Below are 15,992 nucleotides of genomic sequence, written 5' to 3'. Positions count from 1 at the left end.
CCGCTCAAACATTGTGAGGAGTCAGGGCCAGGATTAGGGTGGCTGTAGGAGGTGACCTGCTCCCTTTTCCCTGTCTCCAGGCCTAGTTGTCATCCCCATTTCTCCACGGTGTTTGGTGTGGAGTTTCCCACACTCCCCACCATGACAATATGTCACTCAGAGCAGGAGTGATTCAGATAATGAAGGTGAGTTGACCATCAAATATTCATACAATTTTCTGCTATTTTTAGCATTCACAAAATTCAACCACTGTGGCTCAGTAAGCACTAATGCCTTGCAGCAATGAGGTCCTAGGTTTAAATCTGCATGGAGTTTGTATGTTCTCTTTGTGTTTGTGTGAGTTTCTTTTGGTTTCCTCCCACTATTCGAAGACATATGGATAGGGAAATTAGATTTTGAGCCCCATTGTGTAGTGATGACAATATCTGTAAAGCAGTTTTTTAAAATTTGAATGTCTCAAGACTATTTTACCTCATCACCTGAATTGCTCCAGAAGGAATGGTTCGTGTCATAGATGTACAGTACTGTATATTAGAAACTGAACTTAAAAGGGATTCTGTCACTTATTTTTACCCTATAGAGATGCGGACATGCATGGCTAGAATCGCCGCTAGCATGTCCGCAATATACCTGTCCCATATCTCTGAGTGGTTTTATTGAGTGTAAAAAATGATTTTATATATATGTAAATCAGCCTGGTAATAAGCCCAAGGCACTGTACTAACCGTTCTGGAGCCCAGCCACACCCCCCTGTGAAGGAGCCCAGCACCGCCTGTATCCAGGAATCTCCTCCTTGCTCACGAAGTCAGATCGCTGTGATCTCTCGATGCGTGAGCTCGGGCATGCGCAGTTCCTTTCCCGAGGCTGATGCCAGCACAGGGAAGGAACACTATGGTGGCACAGCGCATGTGCATCGCGAGATTATGGCGATCTGACTTTGTGAGCAAGAAGGAGATTCCTGGATACAGGTGGTGCTGGGCGCTTCACAGGGGGCGTGGCTGGGCTCCAGAACGGTTAGTGCAGCCCCTTGGGCTCCTTACCAGGCTGATTTACATATATATATATATAAAATCATTTTTTACACTCAATAAAACCACTCAGAGATATGGGACAGGTATATTGCCGACATGCTAGCGGCGATCTAGCCGTGCATGTCCACATCTCTATAGGGTAAAAAGAGGTGACAGAATCCCTTTAAGGAAATTCCCCAAAGTCGATGAAAGTGGCTTTATGATATTGCCTACAATTAAAGTAAACTGTTGATCACATGAAAAGATATCTCACCTAATTTCTTCAGGTAGCTGCAACCATTTTAGAATAGACATGACTCTAGTTTCAAAGGGTACTGATCTGAAGAAAAAAAAAGTACTATATTAAATATTCAATAGGTTTTACAGAAATCATTCTAGAAAAAATAGCAAAGGAAGGAACATGGTGCAATCTAACAAAACAAGAAAAATGAAGGGTGCCACCACTTTAGTTCCTCTACTATTTCTTTTCAACCTACAGTGTGTAGACAAAGAGTGAAGATTAAAGTAAGTGAAGGCCTTTTGACACAGGCCAATGATTGGGAAGGAACATTTCTAGGAACAATGGTTCAGCTGATCAGTCTTTCTAAACATGGTACCAATCAACCATCAAAAGTGCAAACCCTCATTTGGTGGCTGTTCAGATGTTTTATGCAGCCACAAAAGTAATAATTTTTCAGCAGCCTATCTCTCCAAGGGAACAGGATGTGCTACCGACAATGTAAAATTGGCCTTAAACTACTAGAAGTCTATTGTAAATGCCTGGTACAGAAGGAAAACTTAGCAGAGCAGTATCTAAGAGATCAACTTTAAGAGCAACACAAGGTGCTGTTCAACATTGAGTTTGTGCATCCTATGGAAGTACACTCATTGACAAAAAATTATCATAACACACCCAGATAGAAATGTCAGATTGCTGCAATACTCAGTATGCAGTTATGTCTCAGGTATATATGTAAATTATTACAAGTATAGTCCAATTCGACACTGGGTTTTGCCACAAGAGCACTTAAAAGCGCTTCCCCCATTGCCCTGTAAAATGGCTCTCAGAAGCTACTTTTTAATAGTGTACCTCTTGGTGAGAGATCATTGACTGCTAAACCTGACTATGAAGCACTTGAATGAGTTTTGCCCAGTTGACATACTTTGGGAGGGGGCACCTCATTGGATTAAGAGAAGCAGGATAGTCGTTGATGAATTGAGCAGTGGTTACATGGGCGCACACACATACAGCAAACAGACTCTCTGCGCCCAGACAGACCACCATTCGAGAGGATCATTTGATATGCCAACAATCACCATCAGCTCCCACACTTTTATTGTCCACCATCCAGACACAGGTGGCACCTTCAGTACACGCAACAGTCTCTGACTCGACCATTTTCAGGAGCTTAGCAGAAGGAAATTTTGTGTCATACCAGCCATTACATGTCCTGCCATTGACAGCAAGCTACTGTTTACTTTTTTTGCATCAGTGTCATGAACAAGAAAACTGGACTGTTATGGAGTGGAACCGTATTGTCTTTAGTGATGAATCCAGGTTCTGTTTCATATGCCATGACGTTTTGGGTTTGAGTATGGAGGCCTTGTGGAGAGTGCTTCAATCCTGCCTTTGCTGTGGAGTGGCGCACTGCACCAACTGCTGGCGTGATAATCTGGGGAGCCATCACATATGACAGTTGTCACCCCTAGTAGTGATACAAGGGATACTAACAGCTCAGCGATATGTGCAGGACGTCCTGCAGCCACATGTGTTGCCTCTCATAGCAGGGCTTTTAACCAGCATTTTTCAGCAGAATAATGCTCGCCCACTAACAGCAAGAGTTTCCCAAGAATGTCTTCTCCAGATTACAACACTTCCTTGGCCTTCCTAGTCACCAGACTTATCGCCAATCGAGCATTTATGGGACCAGCTGGGGTGTCAGCATCAGCATCCTTCAAGTGTGCAGGATCTACATGTCCAGCTGCAACATCTGTGGGCAAATGTGCATCAGAATACCATACAGAACCTGTATGTCTCCATGCCCAACCATATCTCATCTTGTATCCAGGCTAGAAGAGACCCAACAGGGTACTAGAGTCTCATTTTAGTTGTACTGCTTTCCCACAATAAACGTATCCTTTCACTCTAATGTTGTAATCATTTAGATATATCGTCATTACAGTCACACAAAGTTCCATTCAATTCCAACAACTCCTTCTAGATGTGTGTTTGTTTGTTTTTTGGTCAATGAGCGGAAGTATTTCTCAATGTAAACCTTAGATGGGAGGCTCCAACATATTCGACTATAAATGCATATACAGTGGCACGTGTTGCTCATAGGACCACAAAAAAAAAAATTTAAAAAAAAATTGATGCCTCACAGGATACTTTTTTTTTAAAATCTTTATCCTCTGCAAGGAATTGGGTAGTGTACTCAACTCCAGTTCCCAGGCCCCACCTGCCGGTCAGGTTTCCAAGATTTCCTTAGTATTTAGCAAGTGATATAATTAGTGTCAGTGACTTCAGACAGGTATTTATTCTGTGGGATATTCTCAAATCATGACTGGTGGGTGGACTCTGAGGAATGGAGCTAGGGAACACTGCACTATACTATTCAATACAATGAAAATAAAAGCATGGCTACACATACTGGCCTAGGTTTTGCTAAAAGAACACTCTTGGCATATCCTGTGTCAATGGGGCACTATAGATACATTTCAGCTTTTGCAGTTCATGCGTCCAAAGTAGTGTCAAAGGTGAGCACACATTTAGGCCTCCTGCACACAAACGCAAATTGCGGGCCGCAATGCAAAAACACAGACGTGGGGCAGCCACAGCGGCTCGCGGACCCATTCAGTTTAATGGGTCCACGATCCGCCCGTTCCGCAAAAAGATAGATTTTTACCGAACGGAAGTACGGGACAAAAACCCACGGAAGCACTCTGTAGTGCTTCTGTAGGGTTCCGTTCCGTGCTTCTGTACTGCACCATTCCGCATCTCCGGATTTGCGGACCCATTCAAGTCAATGGGTCCACATCCGTGATGCGGAATGCACACAGAACGGTGCCGGTGTATTGCGAATCCTCATATGCGGTCCGCAATATGGCAATGGGACACCTACGATCGTGTGCAATAGGCCTAAAGGTGAAATTTACTTGAGACATATAGTGCAACATGGCTCACAGATATGAACCCAGCAGTTGTATTCAGGTGGTTATAACTTGATTCAACCCTCTCAGTATTAGTTATGAGCTGCAGTATGAAAACATGGCTCATCATCCGTCTTCTAAGAAATCATTGTTCTAGACCAGATCTATAGAAACTTATTAAAAGTTTCCATGAATTCCATAACATTTCCAAGCTTGTAAGGTTAGGAAATAGGTAATCTCCAAGTGTTTGAATTGGTCTAGTTTCAATCCTGTGAGCTATACTGTAGAACATTGTTAAACCATAATAAAGCTTGTAAATCACCCATTGTACTCTTTATAAATATTTGGATATGATCCTTTAATCTTTGTATCCGATCCAGGCCAGAAGAAAGTGGCAGTCTTTAACCCTTGGTTCATGGCAGTTATCCATACCTACAAAGGAAGAATGATAAATTGAACTAGATAGCCTAAGAATACTATAAAAGCTTTACTACAACTACTGGGTTTTGGGGTTTGTTTTAGTGTTTTTATTTAATTGTTTATCTTTCAAAACTATTTAATCACTATTATTTTTCAGTTTTTTTTACCTATAGCGAAGGAGATGTCAGAATGACAGAAAAAAGACAGAGCTTCAATATACTGTAAAGTGTTTTTTTTTTTTTTTTTTTAAATGTCATAAATCCAAAAATACCAATACCAAGTAACAAATACTCAAATTGCAAAAAAAAGTATGCGTCCTGCTTTTCATATTTCCTATAGACTTTCAGCTGCCATTTTTACTTAAAAAAAACAACAAAGATAATTGCCAAAAAATGCCACTAAACACCTCAACGCAGATGTAGTTTTGCTCTGTTGATTTTGTCCAAAAGGTCTATAGAAAATGCTTGCGATTTTTTCCATACTACATGCGGTTTTTATGGCCTTTGCCTAAGTGTGAACAACAATGCTTTTTTCTGGTATTTTTCCTCTATATGATGTCAAAACACCAGACAATAACACCGAAAACTTGCTGCAGTTTAGAAAAAAAAAATCCAGATGCAAAAAACTCCACCTAATTAACAAAACGCTAGTAGCAGAAAATCTTTGAGTGTTATACATTTCATACTTCTCATAGATCATCATTGAACATCTGGAGCTGATGTTTTACCAAAAATACCACTAAAACCCTGGGTGTGAACCCATCCTTAGGGCAAGTTCACACGTGATATGTCCCATACATCTGAATAGGCTTTCCTAATATGAGGCAAAAAAAAAAACGCATTCAGACATATAGAGCTGAATTGCCAGCTGCAAATGTCTGCAGCCAATTACTGTGCTATATTTAAAGAAGTACCAATCACTGTGGATTTTTTTTTTTATGGTTGCCCTTGTTTGTAAGCTACATGAGGGATAGGGTACTACAAGGGGCGTAGCTAAAGGTTCATGGGCCCTGGTAAAAGAATTCAGCTTGGACCCCCCTCCCCTCAGTGCTTTGTGGCTGGGGGCAGGGAAGCACATAGCCTTCGTGCTGCCTGAGGCAAAAATTGAAACTGCACCCCACCCCCATGCCGCTGCCTGAGGCAAAAATTGAAACTGCACCCCACCCCCATGCCAAATTCTTAACCTAACCCCTCTCCTCCAGCCAGAGTGTAACGTGACCTGCATGCAGTCTCTATAATATCAGTGTTTTTTTATTTGGCACAAGGGTCTTTGGGCCCCCTCAGGATCTTAGGCCCAGTAGCCACTGCTATCTCTGCACCCCCTATAGCTACGCCTCTGGGTACTACAGTTAATCACCTTACTGATAGCTTTGTTTCTGTATAACTGTATTAGTCCACCATTGCACACCATGACTTGCAATCTAACTATGAGTCCTACAGCATTTGCTCAGCAAGACTCACACATTGAAGCGCTCATGGACTTGCATAAACAGATTGACTTCTGATTGACACAGGCAGATCCTGTAGTACTTGGGAAGTCAGATTGCAGGTCACATTATGTAACAGCAGACCTGAACCAAGGTGACTAACTGCAGTACCCTCTCTCTCATGTACAAATTGGGGGCAACCAATAATGGTAGAGGGCTTCTTTAACAAAATAGTGAATGTGGCATGATACATTTTGTGCAAGTCTCTAGGTACGTTAGACAAATTGCTTGAACATCTTTAATTTAAGAAAACGAATAGCAGAATTATAATATGGTGCACTAACACTACTATGAAACATAATTGCATATGTGTTTGTAAAGACATAATTCTAGTAAATTGTTCCAAGAACTGTTGCAGTGTTGCAACCAAATTCTCATACTGCATGTTACATAGGCTTTTCAATTTTTCCTTTTTTTTTTAAATAGAAATATAAAAATCATGCCATGAAGCTGCCCAGTTTTTTTCTTGCATTGTAGAAATTCTATTTTAAGAAACTCTATTCACGTCAACTAGTCATTAAGATAAAATACTGCAGCAGCTTAAGGGCACATCTAAAAGTGCCTTAAGGGGACCTGTACATTCTTGCCCTCACTGAGGTGGCACAGCGACTGATGATTTCAGCGGTCTTTCCCTCTTGTCATGGTATTCAGTAGTTTTAAAGTGCAGATCGGCTAAAAACCTCAGAACACTCCAGCCTTGCTAGAGAGATGAATCAGATGATGCAAACTCCCCCACCTACAGATGATTGACAGGTTTCTTTCCTATGCATAAAGAAATGGAAACTGTCAATCACTGTCCAGAGGTGGGGGAGGGCGTGGACAGTGAGCATCAGACTCATCTCTCTCACAGCGCTGGCGTAGGCTTTAGCAGATAAGTACTCTAAAACTACTGAATGCTGTCAGAGGAGGAGTAACAAACCACTAAAATCGGCGGGTCTGTCACCACACTACTGGAGCTCAAGGCTTTCCTTTATTAAATTCAGTAGAGAGTAAATATATATATATATATATATATATATATATATATATCCAATTAAAATAAAGACTCAAGACATTAATTTGACTCTGATGACAGAGGGAAAAAAGTGCTTGAAGAGGAACATATGATTGTACTGTAAAAAAAAAAAAAGGCCATGTATTTAGCTAGACCAGTGCCTATTCTCTCTAAATATTCTCCACTTATACATACAGGTTCTCCTTGGTACCACGAGGGATGAAACTTCTCTGCGCTTCTTAATGTGAAAAAGGCATTCCGGTGAGGATCATACATTTTGTTGTCCACAACCCCATGTGATTCTGGGTAGAGACCCTGCAATTTGCAATAAAAAAAAAAAGGTGATGCCAATGGTATTTATTTATACTGCTAAAAACATTTACCCCATCAACATAAAAGAGAATAACTGGGGAACAAAGCACTTTTGCTACATGAGTAATCTCTTAAAGGGGTTACCAATTGTATTTAAATAAACTATAGCATAATGTAAAGTTCTGCAACTTTCCAATATACAGTACTTTGCATATCAATTCCTCACTATTTTCAAGATTTGAGCTTGCTGTCAGAAAATGTGAACATTTGTTTTCTTACATACAGGTACTGAACATCTCTAAAGATGTAATATTTCATACACCTAAGATTTTGGTACACTGTGTCTAGTCTAGGCAGTCCTCTGTGAGCTAAATACATCAGCAGCCCAAATATCTCTCCTCTCATAGTCTGCTACAGTGGTCAACTATGGGTCAAGGGTTCCGCTACTGGTGCTGGTACATTATCATGGCATGGTGTTCCTCTCCTCCTAGAGCCTAGATAGTCCCATGCAGGTTACCAGCAAGCATATTTAGTTTCTAAAACAAAGAGGAATTCACGAACATTAGCCCTTACTGTTGGATTAGCCAATACTTCATCTGAAACAGTATAAAACCCAATTAAGCAGCACTCCCAAGATATTTCAGGGCTTGCAGGGTATCTAAATATAGTCAATTCTCAGGGTTCAAGGCAAATACGGCAAAGTGTGAGATTATTACAGTATGTTAGGGAGTGCTGTCTCCTGAGACATGTTATCAATTTGGTTAAAAGGACTAGATTTTATTGTGAATATGAGCTGGAGTCTAATTTGTGCTCCCGTGGGATCTATTTACATAGTTGTATATGCAGTGTCCCACTGCAGAGCAGCCATACACTGCACTGCAAAACAGGGGTTAAAATATATTTTTTGTATGGTAAATGCATTTCTTTATATGTAGGCACAAGGTATTAATAGGCCATATTCACAGCTACGACTAGATGAGACTGGTATCACCCTCTCTATATACAGAGGAGGAATAGTCAAGAAACAGGTCAGTCAGTAAAGATTAGCCAGCAGACAGGAGGTGTAAAATGGGATACCTGACAAAAGAGCAAACCCTAAATTAGATGCCAGCCAGGGCCAGGACAGAAAAGAACTTTACATGGAAAAGCAGGCCAGATGAAAAGAGGGAATGTAGAGCTAAAGTCTTGGAGGAATTGTTGTTGTAAAAGGATAATTGAGTCTCTACTTCCAAGTGTTCAGAAGTTTTCTTTCGGTGCCTGGACACACAACGAGCATAATTGATCAGAGTTGAAAGTATGGTAACCTGTAGTGCATAGTCTGACATTCTGACACTTAGGGCCTGCCCTGTGGTTGCATTGCTTTAAGAAAAAAAAGTATTACACTACATGCTTGGATACATATGTACAAGTCAGTTAGAGAAGCTTAGTGCCAGGTTATTAACTTTTAACACCTGTGCAGCCATGTCACCTGTAAGAACTGTGAAAGGTGCATTTGTGCAACACCTGCCAGTCCATTGCATGCTGAGAACTGTAACTGATGTGCTCCAACTTAATCCTCCAGAAAAGAACCGTTCTGTTTCATATTTCCTGCATCTCTACATTGAACCGACATCTACAGCTTGCATCTGAAAACCTTCAACATCAAGGGCACCTCAAACAACATCAGGCAGGAGGACCCCGAAACCAGAGAGTGCCCTGAAGGGAAAACCAGGTGCGGTCTTCCCATCACTGCATGGCCCAGGGGAGCGACAGAGTGAGCGAGTACTATGACCACTATTCTTGTTACTATCAGTCCTATCCTTTCCTCTTTGTCTCCTGGGCTCACTGCACATATACCAAGTAGTGCACTGCCTAGGTCAGGAAGTCTATAGTTCCAAGGCATACCCTCATGACATGAAAGGCAGTGTGCAAGAATTTTCAGTTATCTTTCCACCTCTCAAACTATGTACTATTGTGGAACCATCCTAAATTTGCACAGGGTAGAGAGAGTGGTCAATTTTGAGAGTGACGAACAAAGTGTATACTGAAAGGGAGTCATACTTTGCATAATACAGATCCAAAGATACAAATGAGTACACCAAAGATGAACTTCCCTAACCTGAATGTTAGGGAAAAGATTGTGCATGGCTGGAGAATTGTTTGTAGTTGTGTCCTAAACAATTCATAGAGGGATTTTCAATTTGGGATAAAGCACAGGACAGTTTATGCTGTTAATGTTCCACCGACACGAACAATCCAAAGAGGATAATTATTTGCTCTAAGTGTAACATTTGTAAAACGAATATGTACACTCACTGAATGGTACTTGTAGGGAATCTTGAAGGGTATACTTAAAAGGGGTTTTCCAGGCTTCTGGCATTTATAACCTATCCTCAGGATGGGCGATTAATATCTGATCGGCGAGGGTCTGATACCCACACCCTCTTGATTAGCTGTTCCCTGCAGCCTCCCGTGTTGGAAATAGCTCTTGAATGGAGCAGGAAGCTCTGTTCAAACTGTAGTGCTGCGGGCCTATCTTCTTACACTGAATGTGTGGAGAACATGTGTAGGGAAAGTCCCTGTATGTGGTAAACATGTATGGGAGCATCTATGTTTGTGATGGGTGTACTGGGCTGGTGGGGAGCCCACACCTTTAATACAGCCCGGGGCCCACGGTACCCTTAATCCTCCCCTGGATATACCAGTCACTATGGGTGCCCATCATTTTAAGTGACATACAGCAAAATACGAGCCAGAATCAGCCACACAGGCCTTTTGTTAAAGTCAAAATATACCTGTAAATTCTTGGTTTTGGCTCTTTTTTGTAGCATATAATCACATGTGATGCAAACCTAAATAAACAACCAGTAAAAAAAGGAAGTCCTATAAAGAAATGATAAATTACTTACTGTTGCAATACTATAATGGTTGGGAAAGGTTTTTGATGGATATACCGGCCGTAAAGAACGCGTATATGTTCCACATTGCTCTAAATTGTAAGAAAAATCACAAAGTCAGAGAAGTCAAATAGTAATGGCAGCTTGATTGAAGTCTGGTCTAAATATGTTTTCAATTTATGTCTGACCTAGGCACAAAAAGGTCAATGACCAGCCAGAGTGAATATGTGTATACTTTGTCAGTAAGGGAAGAATTTCAATTTCACCAGTAGTCCAGAGCTTCCTCAGTGTCCCTAGTTATAGTGGCCTTACACAGGCAATGACTATCACACTCCCCACTCCTACAAATATGCTTTGGCACCACATATTACTTTGGGAAACAAGGGATCAGACGAGTCAGGACCTCACCAACCGGATCCATCTTTCTCCTAATGACTGCCAAACACAACAGCTGCCTCCATACAGATGCAATTTTATCTGATCTTGATCAGTGTATATGGCCAACTTTGCAAGAATAAATAAGGCAGCCCAGCAAGTGGAGAACTGTCCCAAACAGGGGTGGATTGGGAATTTAAAGTGCCACGTGGAAAGAAATCTAAAAGTGGCCACATATTGTGGTCTGAGAATTAACATGAGCAGAAGTTTGTTGTCTTATTGGCCCTAGGCCTGAAATAGAAGTCTTCCATAAATGAGGACTGTATTATTCCTTGGTGCTTTCATTTTGCTGCAGATTATAAAACTGTATATGCCAAAGAAAAGCTAAGAACATTAATCTTATTGCACACATTTTCAAAGGGATGTTTTCTTATTCAATAACAATTCTTGACTAGTTTAAATAGCTAATGTCTGAGAATGGTGCTTAAACTGTAAACTGGCTAATGGAGTTAATGTTTCTAATTCATCTTAGAGGGTTCCGTAATATGGAGAGTTGACATCCATTTCTCCTTATTTTATAAACTGTTAAAAACTGGACATCGTTCATATTCACAACATATACTGTACAGTATAATGAATTGTGCACCATTAATAATATGGATGTAGTCCTTACACTCTATAACAAACTCTCCCAAAAATGCAACTGTGTTGGAGCTATATTTAAATTAACCCCTTCAGGACCCAGCCAAATTATTATTTTTTTGTTTTATTTATTCCTCAACACTTTCCAAGAGCTATAATTTTTTTTACTTTCTATTTACATAGACAGGTAAGGGCTTTATTTTAATTTTTTTTGCAGGACAAATATATTTTTTAATGGCACCATTTAAATTTACTATATTCTGTATTAAAAAATGGGGAAAAAATTCTGTGGGGTAAAACTGAAAATAAAACTAATAAAGAGGTTAATGGGAAATAAATTATTTAAAATGTTAAGAGCTAATCAGTGTATTATGCATTATGGAAAGTTATTAATTTTCTATGTATTAATACCTCATAACTTTCAAGATGTCAGTTGTTTTCACTGAATGTGAACATTTACGGTTTACTTTCAGGGAGGGCGCTTACACAGGCGTACAACAGAGCTCTCTTGTAATGGTCACCCGTGTAATGGTCACATAACCAGTTAAAGGGGTTCTGCACTTTGTTTAAACTGATGATCTATCCTCTGGATAGATCATCAGCATCTGATCGGCGGGGGTCCGACACCTGAGACCCCCGCCAATCAGCTGTTTGAGAAGGCAGCGGCGCTGAATGGAGCTTAGCCCCGCCCAGGCAAGTTGATACTAGCCATGACATCACTGGGCCGGTTCTGATCTGCTGGGGTGCCGCTGCCTTCTCAAACAGCAGCTCAGCGGGGTCCCGGGTGTCGGACCCCCACCGATCAGATGCTGATGATCTATCCAGAGGATAGATCATCAGTTTAAACAAAGTGCAGAAATCCTTTACATTTCTATCTCTAACTAACCAACCAAAATAAAACCAATTTTCCATACTATGTACTTTTGCAATGAAAAAAGTGCTTAAACACAAAAACATCCCCCCATTAATGCTATTGCTGCAGTCGTGATGACCTAATTAATAAAGGCAACATGTTATTTAATAAGCGGCACACAAAAAAGATAAAAAACAACAGCATAATATGGTCGTGCATGCCATCCAAATTAGAATAGTCAATCAATAATTTATATATAGTTCAAGATGGTTCTATGAAAATATGACTTGAAAAAACAAGCCCCAGCTGTACTGATGGAAAAATAATAAAGCAATAACTATAAAACAAAAGCAAACACCCCAAAACAGGCCATTCAAAAGGGGTTGACAAAAATGTGGCAATATTTCTTGATTTACTGGTAAGTGTAATAAGTAGAGAATAATTAATCTATCCAGCAGTTTGTGATTCTATTCACAATTTGACAGATATATTGGATAGTTCTGACATGTATTATGTTTGCTTTTGGTGCATTGAAGAGAAGCGTCAAGCTGTTTGCTCATTTTGATCTGTGGGCGTCCAGATGGAATAGTTCATGACACATACACCACCCTGCACTTCCTTTTAACTATATATATAGTACAGCATAGAAAACAGACATTGTCAAGACAAACCTATGAAAAGCCTATTATTAATCTTATCTTCTATATCTGGATTGTTGGTGAAAGAGAACATAATACTTACTTAACTTACTGATAACTGGAAGAAGGCCACCCCATGTTTGTAAGTACTCTGCTCTAAACCCATCCAATGAAAATAAGATGACTGGAGGCTTAGAGAACCTTTAAAATATCAAAGAAAACAAGTTAAAGTGGTTGTAGAGGATTAGAAAAGCAATCTAATAAAAAGTGTCAAAACTGCCTATGCATTGATTGTGTCTGGCAACCCAGTCTCACTGAATTAAAAAAGGCTCTGTCAAATTTGACCATAAACAGTGCAAGAAAACCGTGGTGGAAGTTGTTTGCTTATTTTTGCACCTCTTTCAAAAAGGAGGCTCTTTGAATGCAATTGTAGGTCAAAATACTGTAGGTCATATCCTTAAAAGAGTGCTTTGTAGAAGGGGGGGGGGGGGGTCAAGTCAAGGAACTGTGCTCTACAATAGATGGTAATGATGCGATCCTGTGTGGTATGTCATTGTGGCTGAGTAGCCTGACCATAAAGTTTGGTTGAAAAAAATAGTTCCATACATTTAAATGGTTTCTACAGAATGTGCATAGGTTTATAAAAGCCTAATTAAAACCATTTCTGCAGCAAATCTTCCATGCCACAGATATCATATGTAAACTATTAACTAATATTATTTCAAAAACTCTCATTACAACCATAGAAACAGAATAAAGCTAGCAGAAAAAGGCCACATGATCCCTCATAAATATATGTTCATCTCAAGCAGGTAACCTTTCTGTAAGACTAGAACTAGGACTGTGATTTTCATCACAGTATCGGGATGCTACATTGCAACATAATAAATTCTTTAGGTAAAATCAACCTTGGATTCACCCATGTAGCAATGAACTCACCCAGCTGGGCAGAGTGGTGTTTGGATATCCTCACATTTCTCTTCTACCCAACTCTTGTTTCCTAAAAAAAACAGACAATATTTTCATGGGTCACAAAGTAATAAAAAAAATCAGATACATTTTGAAATGTATCAAAACCTGTGATTAGTGCTAATGACACATGAGAGGTTAAAAAGGTTGTCCCATCTAACAGTGACCACAGTGAGATGGAACCAAGTACTGGCCTTAGGTCACTGGGCTTATGGAAACTGCTGAGCTGGCCGTCATTCTGCTTTTTCCGGAGTCCCATCTAACTGAGGAACTGGGACAACCAGTTTAAACAGTATTCACATGCAGTGCAGTACAACATTATTTTATAAAAGAGACTGCGACCCTTAATTTACCAAGAATAATGAAGGCTTTGCAGCTACATAGATCTATACATACAAAAACAGTACTCTTTGCCAGGAGAATATGATATGACATACAGTACAACATTATACAAGTGTTTTTCCTCAACTCTGGCCAACATCTACCATTTACTTTGGCTGACTTTTATTTTGCTCTCGTAGGTCAGGACAAAGTTAACATTCCTACATCTAAAAGGCATAAAATATTATTAGATCTGGTAAAATGTAGGAATAGGTATATTACGAGAAGATTGTTTTAAATCAAGTTAGAACACCCATACAAATAAACTAGTTCAAACATCCATAGAATACTGAAGAAAATGTAAAAAGAAAACTGTGTTGCCTATAGCAACCAATCACAGCACAGCTTTCATTTTTCAAGAGCAGAATAAGAAATGAAAGCTGCTGATTGGTTACCATGGTCAACAAAGGGCTACATAAATCTCCCTAATGTACGTTACAATTTGGGGCATCAGTGTACAAAAAAAATTGGGGTTATAGAATATGGAAAAAACGCCACTTACCATTGATATAAGGTCAATACTGAGCAATTAATTGTGAATTGGTTGAAAGAGTCTAAAAGGGGTTAGATGCCTTTCCCAAAAGTAATAGTAGTACAAGTTAAGGTTACTAGATTACAAGAGATGGGTCACTGATCCAAGAATGATTTCTAAATACTATATTTGGAAGGACTTTTACTGTAATATGAGGAAAACTGACACCTGTCTCATTGAGCTTATTTTTCCTTCCTCTGGATCAACATTTCAGGAAAATGTATTGAACTCAATCTTTCTCCAACAAACATTTTATAGCCTGTCTCCTACAAAAATCCCCCCCCCCCCCCCCAAAGGCATTTGCACCATTGAGCAATGCTGCCTGCATGAGCCACACATGCCTGACCTTTTTTTCTCTTTTATTTTACTTCTGGATTGGTTCATCATCCATAAAAATCTTAATTAAAGGACTCTCTATGTTGTCTTTATTTTGTTACTTTCAGCTTTGTATGCTAACTTACTCATTTATACACTACGTGCAGAATTATTAGGCAAATGAGTATTTTGACCACATCATCCTCTTTATGCATGTTGTCTTACTCCAAGCTGTATAGGCTCGAAAGCCTACTACCAATTAAGCATATTAGCTGATGTGCATCTCTGTAATGAGAAGGGGTGTGGTCTAATGACATCAACACCCTATATCAGGTGTGCATAATTATTAGGCAACTTCCTTTCCTTTGGCAAAATGGGTCAAAAGAAGGACTTGACAGGCTCAGAAAAGTCAAAAATAGTGAGATATCTTGCAGAGGGATGCAGCACTCTTAAAATTGCAAAGCTTCTGAAGCGTGATCATCGAACAATCAAGCGTTTCATTCAAAATAGTCAACAGGGTCGCAAGAAGCGTGTGGAAAAACCAAGGCGCAAAATAACTGCCCATGAACTGAGAAAAGTCAAGCGTGCAGCTGCCAAGATGCCACTTGCCACCAGTTTGGCCATATTTCAGAGCTGCAACATCACTGGAGTGCCCAAAAGCACAAGGTGTGCAATACTCAGAGACATGGCCAAGGTAAGAAAGGCTGAAAGACGACCACCACTGAACAAGACACACAAGCTGAAACGTCAAGACTGGGCCAAGAAGTATCTCAAGACTGATTTTTCTAAGGTTTTATGGACTGATGAAATGAGAGTGAGTCTTGATGGGCCAGATGGCTGGATTGGTAAAGGGCAGAGAGCTCCAGTCCGACTCAGACGCCAGCAATGTGGAGGTGAAGTACTGGTTTGGGCTGGTATCATCAAAGATGAGCTTGTGGGGCCTTTTTGGGTTGAGGATGGAGTCAAGCTCAACTCCCAGTCCTACTGCCAGTTTCTGGAAGACACCTTCTTCAAGCAGTGGTACAGGAAGAAGTCTGCA

General features: G+C 40.1%; 1 protein-coding gene across 1 annotated transcript in view; it reads right to left on the bottom strand.

Moving 5' to 3' along the window:
- Nucleotides 1-15,992, bottom strand: part of ENPP1 (ectonucleotide pyrophosphatase/phosphodiesterase 1) — a 179,299-nt gene that overhangs the window by 73,755 nt on the left and 89,552 nt on the right. The window contains exons 5-10 of the mRNA XM_044291516.1: nt 13,696-13,756; nt 12,860-12,957; nt 10,261-10,340; nt 7,256-7,375; nt 4,483-4,592; nt 1,285-1,350 (exon numbers count right to left, since the gene is read on the bottom strand). Coding sequence (XP_044147451.1) covers nt 1,285-1,350; nt 4,483-4,592; nt 7,256-7,375; nt 10,261-10,340; nt 12,860-12,957; nt 13,696-13,756 — 535 coding nt within the window. The remainder of the gene's footprint in view (nt 1-1,284; nt 1,351-4,482; nt 4,593-7,255; nt 7,376-10,260; nt 10,341-12,859; nt 12,958-13,695; nt 13,757-15,992) is intronic.

Source organism: Bufo gargarizans, chromosome 4 (genome assembly GCF_014858855.1).
Source record: "Bufo gargarizans isolate SCDJY-AF-19 chromosome 4, ASM1485885v1, whole genome shotgun sequence".
In the NCBI taxonomy this organism is placed as follows: domain Eukaryota; kingdom Metazoa; phylum Chordata; class Amphibia; order Anura; family Bufonidae; genus Bufo; species Bufo gargarizans.
This window is presented reverse-complemented; position numbering and strand designations above follow the sequence as displayed.